The 27,305-nt window shown below is 40.7% G+C and overlaps 1 protein-coding gene across 2 annotated transcripts in view; it reads left to right on the forward strand.

Annotated features, from left to right (window-relative positions):
• Positions 1-27,305, forward strand: part of EDNRA (endothelin receptor type A) — a 75,756-nt gene that overhangs the window by 42,901 nt on the left and 5,550 nt on the right. The window contains exons 4-7 of one of the 2 annotated variants that reach the window (XM_006042124.4): positions 12,428-12,626; positions 20,784-20,936; positions 25,926-26,059; positions 26,465-26,573. In XM_006042124.4, the coding sequence (XP_006042186.2) occupies positions 12,428-12,626; positions 20,784-20,936; positions 25,926-26,059; positions 26,465-26,573 (595 nt within the window). The remainder of the gene's footprint in view (positions 1-12,427; positions 12,627-20,783; positions 20,937-25,925; positions 26,060-26,464; positions 26,574-27,305) is intronic. The other variant, XM_025268144.3, reaches the window with a different exon arrangement.

Consider the following 27,305-nt stretch of genomic DNA (forward strand, 5'->3'; position numbering starts at 1 on the left):
CAACCTGCCTGCCAATGCAGGAGACATAAGAAATATAGGTTCAATCCCTGGAGCAGGAAGATCCCTTGGAGGAGGACATGGCAACCCACTCCAATATTCTTGCCTGGAGAATCCCATGGACAGAGGTGAGCTATGGTCCATAGAGTCACAAAAAGTTGGACATGACTGAAGCAACTTAGCATGCACGCATAATCCTTAGCAAATGCTGTTTAATGGCCTACTTAAGTGGTTTACCTACAATTTAGAAGAGGTCTTCATTTTTCCTTTCACACTTTAACAATCACTTTATCACAGCACCCAAGTCCCATCAACATAGAAATAAAAGGCCCACTTTCTTAAAGAACAGTGTAAGTGTTTACAGATATTCTGTTATTTATCATTTACAATTAATTTTCAGGACCAAAACTTTTATTGTTAAACCATAAAGATATTCATTCCATTGGTAGTAGAAAACTATAATGATATCCTTATTATAAATGTATGGTTATAGTAATTGTGAAACACTAAACAAAATGTTTAGTGGTATTATTAAAAATAAATTTATTGCTGAAATCAAAACAAAGAACATTTCATTAGCATTTAAGTTGCAGTAAGGTATTGACAAAAATGATAAACACAGCAATGGTAAAAACAAAGATCATAAATAAAATCATGAATAATTAGGATTCACAGTGATTCTCAGGAAAACCTGAGGTCTACATAGGTTCCTTCTGCATCACATCAAATGTTAAAGGCTGTTGCATACAAATATTTACATACCATAAGTAGCCACTGTATCACTTCAACTTAACGAATAACTGTTACTTGTGACGATGTCTCAAAATATGAGCAAATAATCTGGATTTTATTCACTAGTGAATTCTCACTCTGCTGTTCACACTCCTAGCACCCCAATAACATCATTTTTAGATAATACAGTACTTATGAGATGTAAAATAGTCATGACAACTTTTTTAAAAATTGTGTTTCCTATATGCAAATTCTTCCTACGTGATATTCTTAAGTGTTATAAAACTACAATTGTGAAACAATGTGGTATACACCCATAAATACATTGACAAATCAATGGGGGAAACAGAAACAGGTTTCAAAGTGTACAAGAATATAATATAGGCTGAAGTCACTTGGATTGTAACAGGAAAAGGGAAGATTCATCAATAAATAGTGCTATGTACCATCTGGGGAAAAAACATGTTAAAGGCTTATCTTGTGCTACATATCAATGATATTAGTTACAATCACTCAGCTTAGTTCAGTCGCTCAGTCGTGTCCAACTCTTTGCGACCCCATGGACTGCAGTGCACAAGGCCTCCCTGTCCATCACCAGCTCCTGGAGTTTACTCAAACTCATGTTCATTGAGTCGGTGATGCCATCCAACCATCTCATCATCTGTCATCCCCTTCTCCTCCTGCCCTCAATCTTTCCCAGCATCATGGTCTTTTCAAATGACTCAGCTGTTTGCATCAGGTGGCCAAAATATTGGAGTTTCAGCTTCAACATCAGTCCTTTCAATGAACACTCAGGACTGATCTCCTTTAGGATGGACTGGTTGGATCTCCTTGCAGTCCAAGGGACTCTCAAGAGTCTTCTCCAACACCACAGTTCAAAAGCATCAATTCTTCAGCACTCAGCTTTCTTCATAGTCCAACTCTCACATCCATACATGACCACTGGAAAAACTATAGCCTTGACTAGACGTACCTTTGTTGGCAAAGTAATGTCTCTGCTTTTTAATAGGCTGTCTAGGTTGGTCATAACTTTCCTTCCAAGGAGTAAGTGTCTTTTTATTTCATGGCTGCAATCACCATCTGCAGTGATTTTGGAGCCCAAAAAAATAAAGTCTGCCACTGTTTCCACTGTTTCTCCATCTATTTGCCATGAAGTGATGGGACTGGATGCCATGATCTTAGTTTTCTGAATGTTGAGCTTTAAGCCAGCTTTTTCACTCTCCACTTTCTCTTTCATCAAGAGGCTCTTTAGTTCTTCTTCACTTTCTGCCATAGAATAGTGTCATCTGCATATCTGAGGTTAGTGATATTTCTCCCAGCAATCCCGATTCCAGCTTGTGCTTCTTCCAGCCCAGCGTTTCTCGTGATGTACTCTGCATATAAGTTAAATAAGCAGGGTGACAATATACAGCCTTGATGTACTCCTTTTCCTATTTGGAACCAGTCTGTTGTTACAATTATAACCATTTATTAAGTATTAGTATGTACCAGGCCCTGTTAAAAAATACTTCCCAGAAATTATTTTATTTAATGCTTATAACGGATTTCTTTGGAAGGAATGATGCTAAAGCTGAAACTCCAGTACTTTGGCCACCTCATGCGAAGAGTTGACTCATTGGAAAAGACTCTGATGCTGGGAGGGATTGGGGGCAGGAGGAGAAGGGGATGACAGAGGATGAGATGGCTGGATGACATCACTGACTTGGTGGACGTGAGTCTGAGTGAATTCCGGGAGTTGATGATGGACAGAGAGGCCTGGCGTGCTGGGGTTCATGGGGTCGCAAAGAGTCAGACACGACTGAGCAACTGAACTGAACTGAACACCTGTGATGGTGCTATAGTTATCCCCATTTTACAGGTGAGGAAGCTGAAGTTGAAAGAGCTTAATCAAGGTCACTCGTCTACTAAGTTTTGGAGCCAGTCATCAAATAAAAGTAGTGAGTGTTCTTAAACACTATGCTTAAGCGTGCAGAAACTCAAACCATCAGGCAGTAGAAGAAAATAAACCAGCATCTTTTTGGTCTCTAGAAAAGGAAGACTTTTTAAACCTAAAAAGGATGGTAGAAAATCTGAGTAAAACTATAAATGCATTTTAGGACATAAAATTTTAAAAGAAGATCAAACATTCATAAAATTAAAAACCAAATAAACCAATAATCTGGGGAATATACTTGCAGCAAAACTGCATGTTAATATTCTTGGTATTTAAAGAATCCATACAATTAGTAGTTAAAATCGTAATACTTTCATATTAAAAGGTATGAGTATAAAAATCACCAAAGAAAAAATCAAAATGACTAACATTAGTCATTAACATGAATAATGTTCATGTAATCAGAGAAATTCTCACTAAAAAGCATACTTCTCTGGTAACAATAGAAACTTGAACAGCCCCTCCAGAAAGTGAAGTCCTACAAGTGCTTTTGCGTTCTTTTTTTAAATTTATTTATTTATTGACTCTGCTAGGTCTTTGCTGCTGTGTGCAGGCTTCTCTTACTGCTGAGGACAGGCCTTAGGGCACTCAGACTTCCGTAGTTGCAATTCCCAGGCTCTAGAGCACAGGCTTAATAGTTGTGGCTCACGGCTTAGTTGCTGCTAATGGATTCTCATCCACTGAGCCCTTAGGGAAGCCCTGCTTTTGCCTTCTGACCCAATAATTACAATTTTTAGAATAAATCCTATGGAAATGATCCAAAATTTGAACAAAGAAATTAGGTACATAAATGAGACAATTTACAGAAAATGTTGAAAGCAACATTTTAGGGAAAAGGATAGGAATGTTAAATGCAATTTAAATGTGTAGGTTTATGAATATAAAATTCCTTGAAAGTAATATGATCAGCATTATTAGTAGTTATGTCAAGGGATAGAATAATGGGTTTTTATCATATTATTAGTAGTTCTATTAATACAAGCAGAAAAAAGTTCTGAAAGTTTATTTAGTTTTATTATCTGTGACCAGTTTTCCTTATTTACTTCATGCTATTCTTTACATTTAATTTTTCTCATTTGCCCAGCTCATTCCTATGACTTTTATTTTATATTAACACTAATTTCCTATGACTCTAGCTCTAAAACACAAATGTATATAGGCCTTGTGTGGAGAAATACATGTACATACTCAGCTCAGAGGTATTTCCACACCTACACTTGCCTTTACAAAAGCACCATCAAATTTGGGAAAATAGCATTTTATTTTAAAACTTACTTTTTATTTAGAAAATTTCCCAAGCTTATGTTAAAAACTAGCATGATAACAAGTTTTAGGAAAGAGCCACTCAGTGTTCTAAGAAAACTGCACCTGTGAGGAAACATCTAACCAAATCCAGAAAAGAACAGCCTATGAGTGACTTCACTTTCACTTTTCACTTTCATGCATTGGAGGAGGAAATGGCAACCCACTCCAGTGTTCCTGCCTGGAGAATCCCAGGGACAGCGGAGCCTGGTGGGCTGCCGTCTATGGGGTCGCACAGAGTCGGATACGACCGAAGTGACTTAGCATAGCATAGCATAGCATGACCCAAGAATGAGAAACAGGAGAAAGAAGGCAAGGAAGATGCTTGGCTCCTATAAATAGTAAAACCTTTTTTTAAGGCAGCTGGGCATAGTCCTCTGAGAAGAGAGGCATTGATGAAAAGAGCAAGGAGAGGAAAGAATTTGCTTGGTTTGATAAGAAATAGAGGCAACTTTTCATCTCTACAGTATATTTTCGTGTTACAAAATTTACAATATGTGCTCTAAATAGTGTTATGTGCTATAGTTTAGTGGTCCCTTTTACGGTTCATATGAATCTTAATATAGAAAATATACATTTTTTTTCTTGGGACTTCCTTGGAAGTTGGGTTCAATTCCTGCTCAGGGAACTAAGATCCCACATGCCATGAGTCACAGCCAAAAAAAAAAAAAGAAAAGTATAAAAAATTAATTTTTTTCTTGATTGAAAAATATTTTAGAGCACTTATTCCTCAGTGATATACTATATCATGAATTATCCCTACATTGAGAAGCATAAGTCATCATTTAGTTCAACAGAACAATTGGAGAGAAGAGTATGAGGTACAGACATGAAGAATCAGGCCTGGCTGCTGTTCTTTAGAGTATCAATGGTTGTGAACATGTGGACATGGGAACCAGGAAGAATGAAATGCACAAGGGAGATATTCATGCAATGGGATTCCCAAAAGCCCTAAGTCATCAAAAACTTCCAATTCCTTCCTTATTTCATCTTGTTCTGCCCTCTCTCAGGGACAATATTGCTTCAGCATCCCCAGTATAAACCCTACCTGTAAAAAAAAAAACACCCTACCTGTAGATAGGAGGAAGAAGGGAGCTGGGAGGAGATGGGGGGAGGAAATGGAAGGACTGGGTCATAGACTCCTAGTTCTGGTGGAGGTTCACCTCAACCACACCCTTTCCTCCCCTATCTCATGCAGGGAGAAAAATTAACTCAATGGTTCAATCACAAGTCATCACTTATGTATCAAATAAAATGTCCTTGGTTTGAAAAAAAGAAGGAAAAAAGAATGCCAAGCATCTCTTTCATTAAGACTTGCTCTCAGTTGTTTGTTTTTTATTTTATTTGTTTGGCTTCATCAGATCTTATTTGCAACATGGGGGATCTTTAGTTTCAGCATGGGATCACTTGACTGTGGCATGTGGGACTCAACTCCCCGACCAGGGTCCCGCCGGGACCCCCGGCACTGGGGGCACGGTGTCTTAGCCACTGGACCACCAGGGAAGTCCCTAGTCTCAGTTTTAGATCAAAGAGATGAACCATTTTAAAATTCCACTTTCTCAAAAATCTGCCTTAATCCAGGTTTTTCCCTGGTAATCAATTCACCATCCTGTGTTCCCTCAGTCCTTTCTTTATAAATTGTTGCATTTCCCTTGGTACTGACTCAACTTTGAGATCTGTATGGAAGGAATCTTTTTTGACATTTCTATGTCAAAAGCTTTCACAATGTAAAATGAATCATTCACAGTTCATTCCTGAAAATTAGATACCATTTGCTTTGCATCTTGATTTGGTTGCATTATATTCTACTAAAAATTAAAAAATTTCTTCCTTTTAAAAAAAAAAAAGCAAGGAGTAAAAAGAGGGAAATTGGATTCTGTTAGGAAACAATTTGCAATTTAGGAATCTCTGCTTTCCTTTTATGAGCTGAATCAAATTATGGCCCAGTAAGAGTCGGTGATTTTTTTTTTATATGTTGCTTTTGAGGGAAAATAATGGGAGTAACTGGGCTCAGTAGTAAAGAATCCACCTGACAAAGCAGATGTGGGTTTGATCCCTGAGTCAGGAAGATCCCCTGGAGAAGGAAACAGCAATCCACTCCAGGGTACTTGCCGGGATAATCCCACGAACAGAGGAGCCTGGAGAGCTACAGTCCACAGAGTTTCGAGGAGTTGGACACAATTTATCAACTAAACAACAATTCATCCAAGCTGTATATGATTTATTACTTCATTGATTACTTAGTGAATACTAATACCGTAGGGTCAAAAAAAAAAAAGGCCTACCTTTCTCAGTCTAGGTGTTTGGTTTTGGGGTTTTTTTTTTAATATTTATTTACTTATTTGGCTGCCCAGGTCTTGGTTGCTGCATGTGGGGTGGATGGGGGATCAAAACAGGGCCCCTTGCATTTGGAGCTCAGAGTCTCAGCTACTGGACCACCAGGGAAGCCCCCTCCCTAGCGGTTTTTTTAATCTAAATAAGGTAAACAAAACAGAAAAAGCTTATCACTTATACCAGCCATTACCAATAATTTGAATAAGTATTCTCACATGCTTTAAGTGGCAAGCACTCTATGTTACTTTGTTTTAGGGAAAAAAGGAGGGGCCGGGATTGGAAAGAGGAATTAAATGCTATTCTTTGTAAGGTTAACCGTCCTGTTTAAAGTGGGAAATGATGGGGGTCAGACCAGTAAAGAGGTCTGGTTACAGCTCCAAACTGTAGTTAAAAGCTGCCTGGGAAAGGAAGCTATAAAAAGATAAAACTCCTTTAACAGCTACTCCAGATGATGTGTAATTAGATACCTGGGAAAGTTGCAAGGATCCATTAATAAGGCAACTTTGATTGATTTGCGTCAGTTCCTCATCCCTCATTTCAAGTAGTTACTTGGTGGTTTCTGTGATAGTCTCAAAGATTGACCATAACTCAAGAAGCATGGAAGTGATTTTCTAAAACACTTCATTTTTACTTAGACTTGGTCTTGGTTTCTCTTTTTTTCTCCTGTGTTTTGATTTTTCTTTCACCCTGCATGTAATGGGTTTCCCTTGTGGCTCCTAGGAAGTGGTAAAGAATCCGCCTACCAATGCAGGAGATGTAGGTTTGATTCTTGGGTCAAGAATGTCTCCTGGAGAAGGAAATGGCAACCCGCTCTAGTATTCTTGCCTGGGAAATCCCATGGACAGAGGAGCCTGGCCGGCTACAGTTCATGGGGTTGCAAAGAGTTGAACACAACTTAGGGACTAAATGACTAAAGCGTAAAGAGTGTGTGTCATGCAACTCAGGATCTCATTTTGGAGTCTGTTCCCCATTGCAAAGTTTTTCACTCTTTTAATTCTCTTGTCAAGATCAGGTGACTGGTTAATCTTGCTGCCTCGTTTTTCTTTAGTAAGAAACTACCCCCAGACTGAGTGGTTTAGAACAATCATCATTTTCTTACAGTCTGACCATGTTGTGGTGCAGAAATTGGGGCAGTTCTTCCACTCCTTGTTACTCTGACTGGGGTCTCCTGGTGGCTTTCAGGTGGCTCCTGAGCTTGTTTCATGGTTCCAAGACTCACATGACTGGCCCTTTGATAGGAACAACTAGACATGTGAGATCAGTGGAGCACGTCTCCCTCTCCACGAGCCCAGGGCTGCTCAACACTGCTCCAGCCAGCTCGGAGCTCCAGGGTAGAACCTGCTGCTCAGAGGAGAGGACAGGTGTGAAACTGAAAAAGCATGATTCCAGCTGTGCTCAACTGGTCAAAGCAGCCACAGGCCAGCTTGACACACCCAACCAAAAAGTGTCCAAATATCTGCAGCTAGATTCCACATGTATTCATTCAGTTCAGTTCAGTTCAGTTCAGTCACTCAGTCGTGTCCGACTCTTTGCAGCCCCATGAACCGCAGCATGCCAGGCCTCCCTGTCCATCACCAACTCCTGGAGTTCACTCAAAGTCACATCCATCGAGTCAGTGATGCCATCCAGCCATCCCATCCTCTGTCGTCCCCTTCTCCTCCTGCCCCCAATCCCTCCCAGCATCAGAGTCTTTTCCACTGAGTCAACTCTTCGCATGAGGTGGCCAAAGTACTGGAGTTTCAGCTTTAGCATCATTCCTTCCAAAGAACACACAGGACTGATCTCCTAAAGGAATGGACTAGTTGGATCTCCTTGCAGTCCAAGGGACTCTCAAGAGTCTTCTCCAACACCACAGTTCAAAAGCATCAATTCTTTGGCGCTCAGCTTTCTTCACAGTCCAACTCTCACATCCATACATGACCACAGGAAAAACCATAGCCTTGACTAGACAGACCTTTGTTAGCAAAGTAATGTCTCTGCTTTTGAATATGCTATCTAAGTAGTTTAAGTGATACTAAAGCCATGAGAATAGATGAGATTACTAGGAGAGAGAAGTTAGATTGAAAGGGGGTCCAAGGGCTACAGAGAAATCCAGTACTAAGAATTTGAGGCATGGGCATGGTCCAGCCAAGGAGATGAGATGAAGTGACCAATCCCATCAGCAAGAGGAAAACCAGCAGAAGATGGTCTAAACCAAGTGAAGAAAGCATTTCAAAGAGGAGGAATTATTTCCAGAATATTATTTGTTTGCAGTTGGCTCCACACTTGCAGATTTTCAATGACAGTGTCATATATCATATATATATACACACCAACTAGACTGAAGGTCGTTTATAGTCACTCCTAATAAGAACATATTATGTGTTATGTGTTATGTTTTTCTCTCCAGAGAGAAATCATTTTTGGAACATCCAGTATTTCTTATTCTCCACATCTTTCTCCACCTCTGTCATCACAAATGATTCTTTGTAATTGCTTTTGTTTTCTCAAGAAACAAGATCAGTGTGATTAAAAATGGAAAACATTCTAATTCTTTGTCCTGAGGGTTAAGGAAGGAGCAGACTGATTATGAATCATTTGCTCAACTAGATACGAAAAATTACTTCTACTTATTTTTAAATGTTGAATTTACATTGGATTATAGATATGTAATATTCTGGCAACTCATTGGCTCGTTACAGAATGAAGCTGCTCTGTGAATATATTCATCATTAGAACATATAGACCACATTTTCTTACTAAACCACCTTCTATCTCCAATCCTGCCTAAGAAATCTGGCTTTCTGGCTCTCTTAAAAGATAAAGTGTTTTATTTACATCACCTTTCCTGATAAGAAAAAGGGAGAAGAAATAGATAAAATTTATCAGCAGCCTCAAGATATGGACATCCCATCTCCATTCCTTTTAGCTTTTACTGGACATCAGCCTGCCAGTCTAATAAGGCAGCAAAGTCAACAGAAGTAGAAAGCAAAATATATTGCAGTCTTTATTCCACTGGTAATAACCATAAATTTTAAAATGCAATGTTGGCTATATCGTAAAAGGATTTTCTTGGTCTGTTTGCATAGCTGTATTTTATCCCATTCTGGACTAGTCTGGACTTTTTCAGAGATTCTCATTGTACACCAATCTTATTTACCCTAAAAATCTTTTGCAAAACACTTCTCCAGCAAATTGAGCTATATATATGCCAAGTGGCATCATTGTGTGTACCAAACTATAGGTTCTAACCTACAGTGAAGAACAAGGTAGCGTAATTCCTAGGAGTTGTGTTTTCACACATGTACTTTTTAGATGCAGTGGGACAGAACACTAACTGTAAGTGATCAAGGGCTCATTTCAGTGGCAATGGGTATTTTGTATCTTGCCTTGGTATTGCTGACTCTCGTTCCCGTCAAGTTGCCTGGCCTGCAAACCCACGTGCACCTGTCTCCAATGCCTTGGTCTGTTTTACGGCCTTCTTCTGGCACTCTCTAATGAAAGCTATAAAAAGAAAATGTTTCCTTTCCATTACAACAGCAGCAAAAATTTCAAGAATGAAGCCACAAAAATACTGTACCACATCCCAGGTCCTTTCTTAACTGTAAATCTGAGAGCAGTTAGCACCAGACCATCACATCAGGTCAAAGAGCACAGAGTTTCTGAAACCAAACTTTCTTTAGACCTAACATTTAAATGTAATTATTATGATAAAATATTAAGGTAAGAAGTAAGGCGAACACAATTTCTTAATGCCAGTTGGTGTTTTGATTGGCAAAATTGTTCAGTTACATTTATATCCTGTGCTTCTGGATGAACCATCTTTTTTATATTAAACTATAAACCCTAAAGATTAGGAACCAAGGTATATTTAGTTCAGTTTTACATAGTCTGGCACCAGGCCACATGGGAGAGCTATAGTTATTCTTTTACATTTTTAAGTATTATGATTTTGTTATTGTTCAGTTGCTCAACCATGTCCAACTCTTTGCAACTCCATAGACTGTAGCACGCCAGGCTTCCCTGTCCTTCACCGTCTCCCAGAGTTTGCTCAAACTCATGTCCATTGAGTCAGCCATGCAACCATCTTGTCCTCTGTCATCCCCTTCTCCTCCTGCCTTCAATCTTTCCCAGCATCAAGGTCTTTTCTAATGAGTCAGTTCTTCGCATCAGGTGGCCAAAGTATTGAGCTTCAGTTTCAGCATCAGTCCTTCTAATGAAAATCAGGATTGATTTCCTTTAGGATTGACTGGTTGGATCTTCTTGCAGTCCAAGGGACTCTCGAGAGTCTTCTTCAGCACCACAGTTCAAAAACATCAATTCTTCGGTGCTCAGTCCACTTTATGGTTCAACGCTCACATCCATACATGACTACTGGAAAAACATAGCTTTCACTATATGAACCTTTGTCAGCAAAATAATGTCTCTGATTTTTAATATACTGTCTGGGTTTGTCATAGCTTTTCTTCCTAAAGCAAACATCCTTTAATTTTGTGGTTGCAGTCACCATCTGCAGTGATTTTGGAGCCCAAGAAAATAAGTCTGTCGCTGTTTCCATTGTTTTCCCATCTATTTGCCATGAAGTGATGGGATCAGATGCTATGATCTTAGTTTTTTGAATGTTGAGTTTTAAGCCAGCTTTTTCATTCTCCTCTTTCACCTTCATCGAGAGGCTCTTTAGTTCTCTTTGCTTTCTGCCATAACAGTGTTATCATCTGCATAGCTGAGGTTATTGATATTTCTTCTGGCAATCTTGATTCCAGCTTGTGTTTCATTCAGCCCAGCATTTCACATGATGTACTCTGCACAGAAATTAAATAAGCAGGGTGACAATATGGAGCCTTGATGTACTCCTTTCCCAATTTTGAACCAGTTCCAAAAGTTCCAAAAATAGCAAGGAGAGATAAGAAAGTCTTCCTAAGTGGGCAATGCAAGAAATAGAGGACAACAATAGAATGGGGAAGACTAGAGATCTCTTCAAGAAAATTAGAGATATCAAGGGAATATTTCATGCAAAGATGGGCACAATAAAAGAAATAGTATGGACCTAACAGAAGCAGAAAATGTTAAGAATAATTGACAAGAATACACAGAAGAGCTGTACAAAAAATAACTTAATGTCCTAGATAGCCATGACAGTGTGATCACCCACCTGGAGCCAGACATCTTGGAGTGCAAAGTCAAGTGGGCCTTAGGAAGCATCACTACGAACAAAGCTAGTGGAGGTGATGAAATTCCAGCTAAGATATTTCAAATCCTAAAAGATGATGCTGTTAAAGTGCTGCACTCAGTATGCCAGCAAATTTGGAAAACTCAGCAGTGGCCACAGGACTGGAAAAAGTCAGTTTTCATTCCAATCCCAAAGAAAGGTAATGCCAAAGAATGTTCAAACTACCACACAATTGCACTCACTTCACATGCTAGCAAAGTAATGCTCAAAATTCTCCAAGCCAGGCTTCAACAGTACATGAACTAAGAACTTCCCAGGTGTTCAAACTGGATTTAGAAAAGGCAGAGGAACCAGAGATCAAATTGCCAACATCTGTTGTCTCATCGAAAAAGCAAGAGAATTCCAGAAAAACATCTACTTCTGTTTCATTGACTACACTAAAGTGTAATGATTAAAAATATTTATTTACTAAAATGGCCACCCACTGTAACCATAATTTGAGGATCGAAGAAGGGAGAAAACAATGGAATATCTATGGTCATGATTCACTTAAAGATATCTAGATCCACTTCATATATAATATCCCAAGTTTTTTAAATATAGAAACAGAAATAAGATATTACCATAATAAATACCAGAAGTTTTCACTACCCAATTTTTCCCACAGCTTAAAAAACATAGCACACCTGTCTTAGTGGCCACATCCTAAACTCTCACGAGATTTTACTAAACCCCAAGTGAAGATCTCAGACTCAGGCCTGCAAGCCAGTTGAACCCCAAATGGGTGGAACTTTTAATGGCCCCAACTGTTTTTCACACGCAGAAAATTTCAGTTCATAAAAAGCCATGGTTGGTCAGTGGCCAATGGAAGGATTTTCCAGCATTTATTAATAGAATTTTTATTGAATTGAAATAACAAAATTTCCTAACAAGTTGGTTCCATCACTCTCCTCTTTTTTTGTTGCTTTTTTTCCCCCCAGGTACAGAGCAGTTGCCTCCTGGAGTCGTGTTCAGGGAATTGGGATTCCCTTGGTCACAGCCATTGAGATTGTCTCCATCTGGATCCTTTCTTTTATCCTGGCCATCCCTGAAGCCATCGGCTTTGTCATGGTACCTTTTGAATACAAGGGTGCACAGCACAGAACCTGTATGCTCAATGCCACATCGAAATTCATGGAGGTATGAATAGTCTAAAGGAAATTAATTAGGGAGTGGGAGAGGTCTTCATTTACCATCAGCGAGACTTGATACCACTACACTGCCCAGTGTGATTTACGATGCTGTGTGCTGTGTGCGCTCAGTCGCTCAGTCATAGCCGACTCTTTGCAATTCCAAGGACTGTAGCCTCCCAGGTGCCTCTGTCCGTGGGATTTTCCAAGCAAGAATACTGGAGTGGGTAGCCGTTCCCTTCTCCATGGAATCTTCCCAACCCAGGGATCGAACCCAGGTCTCCTGCATTGCAGGTGGAGTCTTTACTGTCTGAGCCACCGGGGAAGCCTGCTTTACTCTGTTCGTTGAGTCAAATACCGTAAGTCCCCTACAAATGAGCCCTCAAGTTGTGAACTTTCAGAGATGTGCACACGTGCCTGTAGCCAGCTGTCATACTGTACTACTGTGCTTTTTCAAGATACTACACTGTAGGATTAAAAATATTTTCTTTATATTTTGTTTTTTATATATCATTTGTTGTTTTTATATCTTATTTGTGTGAAAAGTACAATAAACCTGTTACAGTCCAGTACTATATAACTTAGCATGTTAGTTCGGTACCTAGGCTGACTTTGTCGGGCTTATGAACAAATTGGATTTATGAACGCTCTTGCAGAACGTAATTCACTCATCTGTAGGAGACTTACTGTATTATTCAATTGCATGAAAAGTAGATGTTAAGCCAGGGCTTAGCTTCTTCACTAGAACAACTACTCTGTTTTCTCTTTTGTAACTGTAGACATCACTGCTGTTCTGTGCCAAACAACTCAGAATTCTGAAGCTGAGAGAGACTGAAGTGTATACATGGAGTACTATTTGTTTTGAGAATAAGGAACACAGCACAACAATTTCCCTCTGACAGACACGCTGACATTTATTTGATGCTCCTTTGGGAAATGCATGTTTCTCACACGTTTTCTAAAGATCAGATCAGATCAGTCGCTCAGTCATGTCTGACTCTTTGCGACCCCATGAATCGCAGCACTCCAGGCCTCCCTGTCCATCACCAACTCCTGGAGTTCACCCAGACTCATGTCCATCGAGTCAGTAATGCCATCCAGCCATCTGATCCTCTGTCGTCCCCTTCTCCTCCTGCCCCCAATCCCTCGCAGCATCAGAGTCTTTTCCAATGAGTCAGCTCTTCGCATGAGGTGGCCAAAGTACTGGAGTTTCAGCTTTAGCATCATTCCTTCCAAAGAAATCCCAGGGCTGATCTCCTTCAGAATGGACTGGTTGGATCTCCTTGCAGTCCAAGGGACTCTCAAGAGTCCTCTCCAACACCACAGTTCAAAAGCATCAATTCTTCGGCGCTCAGCCTTCTTCACAGTCCAACTCTCACAACCATACATGACCACAGGAAAAACCATAGCCTTGACTAGACGAACCTTTGTTGGCAAAGTAATGTCTCTGCTTTTGAATATGCTATCTAGGTTGGTCATAACTTTCTTTCCAAGGAGTAAGTGTCTTTTAATTTCATGGCTGCAGTCACCATCTGTAGTGATTTTGGAGCCCAGAAAAATAAAGTCTGACACTGTTTCCACTGTTTCCCCATCTATTTCCCATGAAGTGGTGGGACCGGATGCCATGATCTTTGTTTTCTGAATGTTGAGCTTTAAGCCAACTTTTTCACTCTCCACTTTCACTTTCATCAAGAGGCTTTTGAGTTCCTCTTCACTTTCTGCCATAAGGGTGGTGTCATCTGCATATCTGAGGTTATTGATATTTCTCCCAGCAATGTTGATTGCAGTTTGTGTTTCTTCCAGTCCAGCGTTTCTCATGATGTACTCTGCATATAAGTTAAATAAACAGAGTGACAATATACAGCCTTGACGAACTCCTTTTCCTATTTGGAACCAGTCTATTGTTCCATGTCCAGTTCTAACTGTTGCTTCATGACCTGCATATAGGTTTCTCAAGAGGCAGATCAGGTGGTCTGGTATTCCCATCTCTTTCAGAATTTTCCACAGTTTATTGTGATCCACACAGTCAAAGGCTTTGGCATAGTCAATAAAGCAGAAATAGATGTTTTTCTGGAACTCTCTTGTACTAATTAAAAGTAGAAGTCATTCTCATGTGTGCTTAGTTCAGATTCTAATATGATATAATATAAATTTGCAGAACTTTTTTTAAAAAGCATTTTAGTGTAACAAATTCAGTTGCTATTTATTATACCTGACCACATTAATTTTTATGACCAGCTTAATTACATAGCCTACCATGTAAGGAAGCATTTCAAATGCATATTTCCTCACAAAACTAGTCCCATGTAGACCAAGGAGAAAAACTAAGAGTCACTATTTCTATTTCTCTTAAATCAGCATAATTCAGTGCTTTGATGTAAGTTTCACAAAGTCTGGTTCCACCTTTAATCATTTACAGACAACTCACAGTATATTTTCTACCTTGGAAAATTCACAAAAATTAGTGGTCTTATGGTTGATCAGTTACCCTGCTTGGAAATTCTTGTTTTAAAATTGAAAGTGTTCATGAACAGAGCCAAGTTGGCAACCTTAAAATTAAAGTTTTCTACTGATCTACTGACTTTTTTCACTAAGTCAACATCCACAGTGAAAAACGAAGTAGGAAAAGTGCTCAGAATTTCAATTCAGTTCAGTTCAGTCGCTCAGTCATGTCTGACTTTTTGCAACCCCATGGACTGCAGCACACCAGGCTTCCCTGTCCATCACCAACTCCCAGACCTTGCTCAAACTCATGTCCATTGAGTTGGTGATGCCATCCAACCATCTCATCCTCTATTGTCCCCTTCTCCTCCTGCCTTCTCCTCCTCCTGATGCCTTCCAGCATCCGGGTCTTTTCCAATGAGTCAGTTCTTCACATCAGGTGCCCAAAGTATTGGAGTTTCAGCTTCAGCATCAATCCTTCCAATGAATATCAGGACTGATTTCCTTTAGGATGGACTGGTTGGATCTCCTTATACTCCAAGGGACTCTCAAGAGTCTTCTCCAACACCACAGTTCAATAGCATCAATTCTTTTGTGCTCAGCTTTCTTCATAGTCCAACTCTCACATCCATACATGACCACTGGAAAAACTATAGCTTTGACTAGACAGACCTTTGTTGGCAAATTAATGTCTTTGCTTTTTAATATGCTGTCTAGGTTGGTCATAGCTTTTCTTCCAAGGAGCAAACATCTTTTAATTTCATGGCTGCAGTCACCATCTGCAGTGATTTTTAAGCCCCCCAAAATAAAGTCTCTCACTGTTTCCAGTGTTTCCCCATCTATTTGCCATGAAGGGATGGGATCAGATGCCATGATCTTTGTTTTCTGAATGTTGAGCTTTAAGCCAACTTTTTCACTTTTCTCTTTCACTTTCAACAAAGGCTCTTTAGTTCTTCGCTTTCTGCCATAAGGGTGGTATCATTTGTTATCTGAGGTTATTGATATTTCTCCTATTAATCTTGATTCCAGCTTGTGCTTCATCCAGCCCAGCATTTCACATGATGTACTCTACATATAAGTCAAATAAGCAGAGCCACATATACAGCCTTGATGTACTCCTTTCCCGATTTGGAACCAGTCTATTGTTCCATGTCCAGTTCTAACTGTTGCTTCCTGACCTGCATACAGATTTCTCAGGAGGCAGGTCAGGTGGCCTGGTATTCCCATCTCTTTCAGAATTTTCCACAGTTTGTTGTGATCTACACAGTCAAAGGCTTTGGTGTAGTCAATAAAGCAGAAATAGATGTTTCTCTGGAACTCTCTTGCTTTCTCTATGATCCGACGGATGTTGGCAATTTGATCTCTGGTTCTGCTGCCTTTTCTAAATCCAGCTTGAACATCTGGAAGTTCACAGTTCACATACTGTTGAAGCCTGGCTTTTACACTTTTGAGCATTGCTTTGCTAAAGTGTGAGACGAGTGCAATTGTGCAGTAGTTTGAACATTCTTTGGCATTGCCTTTCTTTGGATTGGAATGAAAACTGACCTTTTCCAGTTTCATGGCCACTGTTGAGTTCTCCAAATTTGCTGGTATATTGAGTATAGCACTTTAACAGGACCATCTTTTAGGATTTGAAATAGCTCAACTGAAATTCTATCATCTCCACTAGCTTTATGTGTAGTGATACTTCCTAAGGCCCATTTGACTTTGCATTCCAGGATGTCTGTCTCTAGTCCAGTGATCACACCATCGTGGTTATCTGGGTCATGAAGATCTTTTTTGTGTAGTTCTTCTGTGTATTCTCAGAATTTGGGCGGTGTGAATGAGCGATCTGGATACCTCTGACTAAAACGTTAGAAAAGAGGCTCGATGTAATAAGGAACTTACTGATGGATCTTGCTGGGTAAGAGGAAATGGGTTTCCTCACAAGAAAGCATCTTCTTGTTAGCAATGAAGCTAAGAGTGGCTGCCCTTCAGGCAGGGGCGGGGATGCCTGGAGGGTTGCATAAAGAATACTGAGTTTGAACTGATAATTTTTTGGTCACACCCTTCAGCATGCAGGATCTTACATGCATGCATACTAAGTTGCTTCAGTCACTTCCAACTCTTTGTGAGCCCATGGACTTAAAGCTACCAGGTTCCTTTGTCCTTGGGATTCTCCAGGCAAGAATACTGGAGTGGGTTGCCATTTCCTCCTCCAGGGGATCTACCCAACTAAGGGATCAAGCCCACGTCTCTTACAGCTACTGCATTGGCAGGTGGGTTCTTTACCCCCAGTGCCACCTGGCTTCCCTGATGGCTCAGCCTGCGGGATCTTAGTTCCCTGATTACAGATCCCACCAGCACCCCCTGCATTGGAAGCACCAAGTCTTACCACTGGACTGCCAGGGAAGTCCCATGAACTGATGATTTTGTAGATTTCTTTTCAAGTCTAAGGTTTTAGGCTTCTCTTTCCCCCTGGGCTCTTTTTCTAATTTGATTCCCCTTCTTTTTCCAGTCTTTCCTCCTCAGCTTTGCTCTAACCTAGACTGGAGGGACCCACTCCAGTGTTCTTGTCTGGAGAATCCCAGGGACGGCGGAGCCTGGTGGGCTGCCGTCTATGGGGTCGCACAGCGTCGGACACGACTGAAGCGACTTAGCAGCAGCAGACTGGAGGGAGGGGCTTCCCAGGTGGTGTTAGTGGTAAAGAACCCATCTGCCAATGCAGGAGACATAAGAGACACCGGTTCAATCCCTGAGTGGGAAAGATGCCCTGGAGTGGGCATGGCAACCACTCCAGGATTCTTGCGTGGAGAATCCCCATGGACAGAGGAGCCTGGCAGGCTACAGTATATGGGGTCACAAAGAGTCGTCCATGACTGAAGTGGCTGAGAACTCACATAGACTGGGGGGAGGCCCCGCTGTACCCTTGTTGATGACATCAGTTCAAAAGAAATGTGTGATCCCGTTCTGGACTGGCCTCTGCCACGGAAGGGGCAGGGGACTCCATCCAGTCTCCTCCAGCAAGGGCCAACTCCCAGGACCCCCACAGCTGCTTCTGGGCTTCACACCCCCACCCGCAGTGCACCCAGAAGGAGGAGGTACAAAGGAAGGGGCTTCTTCAAGGAGTGTGTGCATTGTGCTTAAACGAAGAGTTCTGATTTTTTTTGTTTGTGTTTTAAGTTCAGTACTAAGATCTTTCTACAGCGGGATGTGAATAGGAAAATATTTGTATAAACAGATCTGAATACGCCAACTCCTTTGAGATTCTGCACTTAACCTGAGGCTACAATTCAGTGGTCTGTGAACTTGAAGGAAAAGGAAATTACATGTTTATTTTCACTAGCTTCTAACTGAAATTTATCATTTCCTTCTAATTAATGTGGATGTAGGCAACAAATCACAGTAGTGTTTAACAGAAACATGTTGTTGTTTTTTTTTCACTAACATATAATCTGGAGATGTTATTTACATTCATCACTGGTTCCACATTCTGATAGAACTCATTAGATCTGTCATTTAATTTGTTAATAAACTCATATATTGTGATATTAGAATTTTCTTTTTCATATTTTTGTTAGCTATGTTTTGATGTAATTTGTTTCCATTGTATTGGTACATAGTTTATTTCATGCATTTAAAAACATTAGTCTCAACAAACTTATTATGGTTGCCAGTGGGGAAGAATATGGCAAAGAGATAGTTAGGGAGTTTGGGATCAACATGTACACACTGCTATATTTAAAATGGATAACCAACAAGGACCTACTGTATAGCACATAGAACTCTGTTCAATGTTATGTGGCAGCCTGGATGGGAGGGGAGTTTGGGGGAGAATGGATACAGGTATATGCATGGCTGAGTCCCTTCACTGTTCACCTGAAACCATCACAAAAATTGTTAATCAGCTATACTCCAATATAAAATAAAATGATTTTTTTTTTAAGTATTAGTCTCAGAAAGAATTATAGTCTTCACCAGAAATCCAAAGGGGTTCCTGACATAAAAATAGTTATGAACCCCTGCCCAGAACTTTTTTTCCTCAGGAACCATTTATAGCATATTTTAATAGACATGTTATAAATGCAGCCTACTGGGCCTCTTTCTATATTCAGAAACTCTCCAGTTTTTCACAGAGCAGTATGATTATTTTTTACTGTGGGAACTGAGATATTGCAGGAGGCTGCATTATCCTTAGTAAATAAACTATCTGGAGAAACAGCATTAGGAAAGGAAAAGCGTTCTTCCCAAGTTGGTGATTAATTTAGTGGGAGGAAGAATTTAGCTATAATTTTCTAATTTCCATTTTTATGGGGTATTACATTTTCTCCTTTAAAAAGACATAAAACTGAGTAATCCTGGTATTTACAAATCCTGTCCACAGGGAGATCAGGTTCAACATGCCTTCAGATAAGCTACTCTGCCTCAATAGTTTCCAGGTGGCAAGTATTAAGAGAGAGAGGAAGGACACGGTTATTGATGGCTCACACTGGCTGGCTGAGGTCGCATAGCAGACATACCAGACAAAGGGTTAACTCCCAACAACCAGAGCTCCACAGATAAGCCATTCACAACCTTCGCTCTCTCCAAACAAGACAGGCACATTAAGAACACTTTCACCGCAACAGTCAGAAGTAAACCAGGCACTAGCAAAACGTTGAGAATCACCAATAAAGATACAGATTCTGTATGTCTCAAAAGCATGTTTCATGAGCTTTGAAAGGGAATTCTTTTTATTGATGAGGGTTCTTCCACTGTGTAATTCAAACCAACTTTATTTTATTAAAAATATTAATAATTGTTAATAATTATTAAAATTATTTAATAATTTGGGTAATTTTAAACTTCTTGCAGCTGATTCACAATGTTGTGTTAATTTCTGCTATATAGCAAAGTTATTCTGTTATATATTTTCTTTTTCACATTCTTTTCCATTATGACTTATGAAAGGATATTGAATATAGTTCCCTGTGCTATAGAGTAGGACCTCGTTGTTTAGCCATTCTATATATAATAGTTTGAAGCTGTTAATCCAGAACTTCCAATCCATCCCTCTCCCACCCGGCCTCCCACTTGGTAACCACAAGTCTGCTCTCTGTCTATGCATCTGTTTCTGTTTCATGGATAAGTTCATTTGTGCTATATTTTAGATTCCACATAAAGTGATATCATATGTTATTTGTCTTTCTCTGTCTAAATTACTTCACTTGGTATGATAATCTCTAGGCCCATCTTGTTGCTGCAAATGGCATTATTTCATTCTTCTTATGGCTGAGTAATATTCCATTGTGTGTGTGTATATATATATATAAAATATATATATAATATACATACATGGTGTGTGTGTATATATATGGTGTATACTGTATATAAATTTGGTGTGTATATATATATACAGTATATATATATGTATACCACATTCGTCTGTCAATAAACATTTAGGTTGCTGTTATGTCTTGGCTATTGTGAATAGTACTGTCAGAATAATATTAATGTAATTTCTTTGTGTGCTGTTATAAAAAGCAACACACAGCACACAACACACAGCTAAACCGGAAACTACATGTTTGGACTTTGTAGTTTAGTTGAGTTTTGAGCACGACCTCCAAGCCCATTACCGCCAGCAGAGAGCATGAATATACAAACATCGCTGTAAGCACGGAGACGTTGAAGCCACCAAAGGCTTTGCACAGCAAACTTGCCTTATAATCCTCTTCCTCCTCTCTCCCTCCTCTCCTCTTTCCAGTTCTATCAAGATGTTAAGGACTGGTGGCTATTCGGGTTCTACTTCTGCATGCCCCTGGTGTGCACTGCGATCTTTTACACCCTCATGACTTGTGAGATGTTAAACCGAAGGAACGGCAGCCTGAGAATTGCCCTCAGTGAGCATCTGAAACAGGTAAACCTGATAAGGTCATGACGATCTGGCCAAGACTGGTTTGTCCTTGACAACGAAAGGACTATGGATACCGTGTTTTGCAGATTTAGCCTGATTTCCTAAAAATTAAAATACTGTCTTACTTGTCTGTATGCCTTGTTTTCTTTAGAGTATTGAGCATTTCTCCAGTGAAGTCAGGATCCAACCTGTGAAACAGATGGCCCTGGGGGCAGGGCCCAAATAGAGAGGAACTATTCGTTAATTTTGCCAAGAGTATCTATCAAACGTGTGTTTGTGATTAGTAGTACATTGAACTGGGCTTGGAATTGTGCCAGGACTATAAAAAAAAAGAAGCACATGACTTTCTCCCCAGCAGGCTTTGTAGTCTTGTTGTGGAAATAAAACACAAACATGAGATAATTGAAAAACAGAATCACAAGGTGTGGTAAAAAGTAGCTTGTGCTATAGAAAGCCAAGGAGGATATGAGAAAAAGTCATGAAGAAACTGTTCATGCATGAGGAGGATTGAACTGTTCCTGATGGGGGTCTAGCTAGAACACACATGAGTACCATGCATTTGAGGAGTAGGAAAAGGAGACAGACGTCATGAGAGCAACATCTAAGGTATGACTCATGGAAAGAAATGGGATTGGGTACATAAGAAGTCGCATTTTGGAAAGCCTAAAATCCTAGAAGAAATCTGAACCTGTCAGTGGGAGGCTATCTGTTTCTCCCAGGCAGCGAACAGGACAGATAAAGCTGTGAAGCTTCTGTTTGCTGACTCTGGGACACTGGGCAATTGCTTTCTCTCTCTGAACTTCTAGTTTTTTGAAAAATGTATAAAATAATATCTGCCCTTTAAAATATTTATTTGACTGTGAGATCTAGTTTCCTGACCAGGGATCAAACCCAGGCCCCCTGTATTGTGCGTGCAGAGTCTTAGCCACTGGGTCACCAGGGAGGTCCCACCTGCACTTTTCTGTACAAATACTAACTCAATTTTGAGTCTTAAATTTTTTAATGAAATGTATATAATAGTACATCAAAGGGATTATGTAATGCATGCACGGTGTCTGATAGAACCCAGCTGATACTAAGTAGTCAGATACTGTTGATATATATTAATTCCAAGAGTAAAACCAGGACTGTGGGTAACTGTTCAGTTTCAACAGACAAGTGTGTAAAGACGACCAGCCACACCAAAAGTCAATGTGAGTTGTTGATGGAGCCCGGATAACTGCCCTGTGTGATTGCTGTACACGAGCATCAGTCTTCATTGACAACTCTTTTTGACCAGAGTACTGATTTTTTTGAGCCTCAATTCATTATCTTAAACTGGACATAATAATATATGAATCAGTATTATTATTGAGAATCAAAGGAATTAACATGCATTCACATACTTCATAAAAATCTAACGTTATACAAATGGTAGCTATTATCCTTTATTAAAATTTAATAGGAAACTTATCTTGAGAAACTTTAGCATGACATCATCCAGGCATGAAAGTTCAGAGTACTCCAGATGTGAAACATATTAAGCTGTTATTACCTTTCATTCCTGCAATAGAGGTAACTAATTAGAATAGATTTGTGGAAAACGGTGTTTTTGAATGTCGATTTTTGCATTAGCACCACCATTGAGCCTATTCAAGCTATGAGTGACACCTGCTCTGAAAATAATTAAACAGGGATTGGGAGCAATAAGATGCTGCTGCTTCACATTTTCATAGCATTTTTTAAGTTCCCAAAGAGCGTTTCCATGTCATTTTGGTATTTGATTCATCCAAACATGCTGTGAGATAAGCTAGACAGGCATGTACCCTTATTATACAGGTGTTTAAGAGACTAGCGCAACCAAATGGACATTAGAATCCAAAACTTGGTCCCCATGCAGTAGACATTCCCTTGCGTCCTGCTCAAAGATCGAGAAGGTTCTGACTCCAGGAGAGCAAGCCTAGCTGGGAGGCCTTTGTGGGTGGAGGGTGGCAGGGGAGTTAGCTTAGAGTGAAAACCCTACCAGCCCATCCAAGTCCAACATGGCTCTTCATCCTGCTTCTGATATGTTTTTCTAGAATTTCTCTTCACTATACCAACAACACCTTTATCAGTTAGGGGTTGTGTTTGGATGCTGGGAGCAGAAAATCTTCCCAGGTGGCTCAGTGGTAAAGAATCTGCCTGCCAACACAGGAGAAGTGGGTTCAATCCCTGGGTCAGGAGGATTCTCTGGAGGAGGAAATGGCAACACTCTCCAGTATTCTTGCCTGGAGAGTCCTATGGACAGAGGAGCCTGGCAGGCTACAGTTTATGGGGTGGCAAAGAGTCAGACACAACTGAGCTACTGAGCACAAGTGTGAACAGAAAACCCAAAATAACAGGGAGTAGGCCAGGTAGGTGCTTATCTGTCTCCCGTAGCAGAAAGCTCAGATGTCATCGGCTCAGTGGTCAAGGGACTCAGAAGCCAGGGTTCTGCTGCTGTGCTCGCCTTTCCTTTATTATTGGAAGACGGCAGCTACAGCTCTGCCCTTAGACCTCCTTTCCAGGCAGCCAGAAGGGGAAGGATACAGATCACATTAGCGTGTGTGCACCGAAGGAGTAGCCCCCACGTTTAAGTAGCTTTTCCAGAAACCCCACATGTCTATGGCCATACCACTCTGAACACACCTGATCTCATCAGAAACCCCACACAATGGCTTCTACCTACTGTAATAGGTAAGATCTGTGTGCATGAGGAAGCCAGGCTCCTCTGCTGCGTGACAAAGTCAAGGATCTGACTGATAGTAAGGAAAACTCAGAAGGATGGATATTGATTAACCAAATAGCTGACTGTCATGTGGCAAAGTATTAATATTGCCTTTTAAAAAATTATCTCTTGCAGACTTCCCTGGAGGTCGAGTGGTTAAGAGGCCACATTTCCGTGGCACAGGGCACAGGTTCAATCCCTGCTGAGGGAACTAAGATCCCACATGCCATGTGGCATAGCCTAAATAAATAAATAAGTTTACCCACTTTGAGGATGTGCTCCAAAGAGATAGCCTCTCCCCCAATATGCTCCTCTCTACACTTTCTGTGTGCACAAAATGGCCCTTTAAAATGATACCCCATTCCTGTAGACTAATAAAGGAATCCTTTATTGTTCTCAATCATCAGTCAGTTTATACTTTCTCTGAAGCCATAGCCAGCTAGCTAGCTAACTCAAAGATTAAAGAAATCCCAGTTCTTGGGGCTAAAGCCACAATTTGTGACAAGTGCCCTGAGATCTTTTTAAATAGCTCTATCAATCACGTGGCTTTATTGCAGGCTCCCCCTACTTAACGCTGTATGCTCTGGATTGAACCAGCCTTACCCTTCCAAACCCTGTTTTCAATCAGTTTTATTTTGACATTAAGTGATCCCGGTTACAGACAAGTTGTATTTTATGTTCCCAGTTGGGCTTCCTAATGCCATTCCCTGTAATACTCAAATACAGGGCACCCAGATGACTGGCTGCAGATAATTCCTAACATGGTTTTACTGACCCTGTGCAGACCCCAAAGCGTGTAAACGTGCCACTGGAGTCAGGCCAGAGTCAGCATGTCCCCGTTTTTCCAACTGTCTGTGCTGATAATTCTTTACCCTCTGGTGACGCTAAGTGGTCAAGAACCCGCCTGCAAATGTAGGCGACAAGAGACATAGGTTTGATCCCTGGGTCAAGAAGACCCCCTGGAGAAGGAAATGGCAACCCACTCCAGTACCCTCGCCTGGAGAATCCCATGGACAGAGGAGCCTGGCGGGCCATGGTGCATAAGGTTGCAGAGTCGCACTCTATATTTGCAAACAATGTATCTTTGGAAACGACCTGTCATCAATGAAAGAATTTTAAAAGCCAAAAAAATCCGAATGCCAGCTTTCTCCAAGATCAAGAAATGGAGAAAACACGTTGTTCTTCCTTTTCCTTTTCTGTTTCGTACTCCTATTTTGTTTTCCAAACATCTTTGTAAACTTGTTCATTGTTTGGAAAATCCCATGGACGGAGGAGCCTGGTAGGCTGCAGTCCATGGGGTCGCTATGAGTCAGACACAACTGAGGGACTTCACTTTCACTTTTCACTTTCATGCATTGGAGGAGGAAATGGCAGCCCACTCCAGTGTTCTTGCCTGGAGAATCCCAGGGACGGCAGGGCCTGGTGGGCTGCCGTCTATGGGGTCACACAGAGTCAGACACGACTGAAGCGACTTAGCAGCAGCAGCAGCAGCAGCATGCCACACAGCTTACAGCATCTTAGTTCCCCAACCAGGGGAACTGGTTTCAGGCAAGATTGAACCCAGATTGTCAGCAATGAGAGCCAAGAATCCTACCACTGGACCACCAGGGAATTTCCTAGATTTGTCCCATTTTGTTATTATGGTAGGGTCAGTCACCTTGACTACCATGCTATCATTAATGCAGGTGAATTACCTGCTATGGAGACTTTTAACTAACCTTCCCCTCCTATGTTCAACAGACATACAGACCCAGTCACAGTGTTGGCTCAACCCCAGCCCGTCCTCACCTCTGCCCACCATCAAACCTTTGACCTGGCCCTAATAACCAGCCTGAGGCTACCATGATTCCTGGCAGCTGCCCCAAAAGAATCACTAACAACTAACAACTCCTTGCTTAAGACAATTGGACTCCAAACCTTATCTACTTTTTTGTTTGGCCGCACTATGCTGCATGTGGGATCTTAGTTCCCCGACCAGGGATCGAATTCATGCTTCCTGAAGCAGAAGCTCAGAGTCCTAACCACTGGACCAAGGGAGTTTCCTGGACTCCAAATCTTGACGAGGTAGAGGGTGGTGAGGTGGGCTGCTCTGGCTCTTCTTCGAGTACTCTGTCCCAATCTACTGCTTTTTTTTTAATTGGAGTATAATTGCTTTACTATGTCATGTTGAAACCAACATGACATTGTACTACTTCCTTTTGTGTATCCCTTTTCTCTAGTAGAAAAACACTAAACTTATTGTATTTTTTTCTCTCACTTTTCTTTAGCGTCGAGAAGTGGCAAAAACAGTTTTCTGCTTGGTTGTAATTTTTGCTCTGTGCTGGTTCCCTCTTCATTTAAGCCGCATTTTGAAGAAAACTGTGTATGATGAAATGGACACGAACCGATGTGAATTACTTAGGTATGATCCTTTGTGCTCAGAAGGAAATTGGAGTTTCTCTGATCTCACGTTTCTAAGAGTTTTACAAAACCACCTATTCTATACTCATGTTAGCCCTGAAAATTAAATCTTCTAAGTTGATTGTTTTTCTTTAGCTGTCACAGCCCATAACCAACCTCAAAATTTTGTGCAAGCCCTATCAATAATTTTGCTGCTCCCCTCCTGGGTTAAGCAAGTGGTGGGTATATCTGCACATGTCCTGCAGAACTGAAACTGCCATTTAAACAAGGGCTTTAAAAATAATTTTGACTGCTACCTCTGAGAAATGTCTCCTGGGCAAGAAAAATGCTTATTCTAGAGATAAATGCTAATTAGGTTTTAAAACATGATGTTCTAATTTATCTCTTCTATTTCCTTTTGCTCAAGTTTCTTGCTGCTCATGGATTACATCGGTATTAACTTGGCAACCATGAATTCATGTATCAACCCAATAGCTCTATATTTTGTGAGCAAGAAATTTAAAAATTGTTTCCAGGTAAGTATTTCTTTTAGCAAGAAGATCTTTTTCATAATAATTATTGGCATTAATGATTGACTATATGTGATGGTTGTTGCTGTTATTGTGTAGTCACTCAGTTCAGTTCAGTTCAGTTCATTCACTCAACTGTGTCCGACTCTTTGCAATCCCATGAACTGCAGCACGCCAGGCCTCCCTGTCCATCACCAACTCCCGGAGTTTACTCAAACTCATGTCCATCGAGTCAGTGATGCCATTCAGCCATCTCATCCTCTGTCGTCCCCTTCTCCTCCTGCCCCCAATCCCTCCCAGCATCAGAATCTTTTCCAATGAATCAACTCTTCGCATGAGGTGGCCAAAGTACTGGAGTTTCAGCTTTAGCATCAGTCCTTCCAATGAACACCCAGGACTGATCTTCTTTAGAATGGACTGGTTGGATCTCCTTGCAGTCTAAGGGACTCTCAAGAGTCTTCTCCAACACCACAATTCAAAAGCATCAGTTCTTTGGTGCTCAGCTTTCTTCACAGTCCAACTCTCACAACCATACATGACCACTGGAAAAACCATAGCCTTGACTAGACGGACCTTTGTTGGCCAAGTAATGTCTCTGTGTAGTCACTCGGTCATGTCCAATTCTTTTGTGACCCCATGAACTGTAGCCTACCAGGTTCCTCTGTCCGTGGGATTTTTCCAGGCAAGAATGCTGGAATGGGTTAGCGTTTCCTACTCCAGGGGATCTTCCTGACCTAG

The sequence above is a fragment of the Bubalus bubalis genome, chromosome 17, assembly GCF_019923935.1.
Source record: "Bubalus bubalis isolate 160015118507 breed Murrah chromosome 17, NDDB_SH_1, whole genome shotgun sequence".
In the NCBI taxonomy this organism is placed as follows: Eukaryota; Metazoa; Chordata; class Mammalia; order Artiodactyla; family Bovidae; genus Bubalus; species Bubalus bubalis.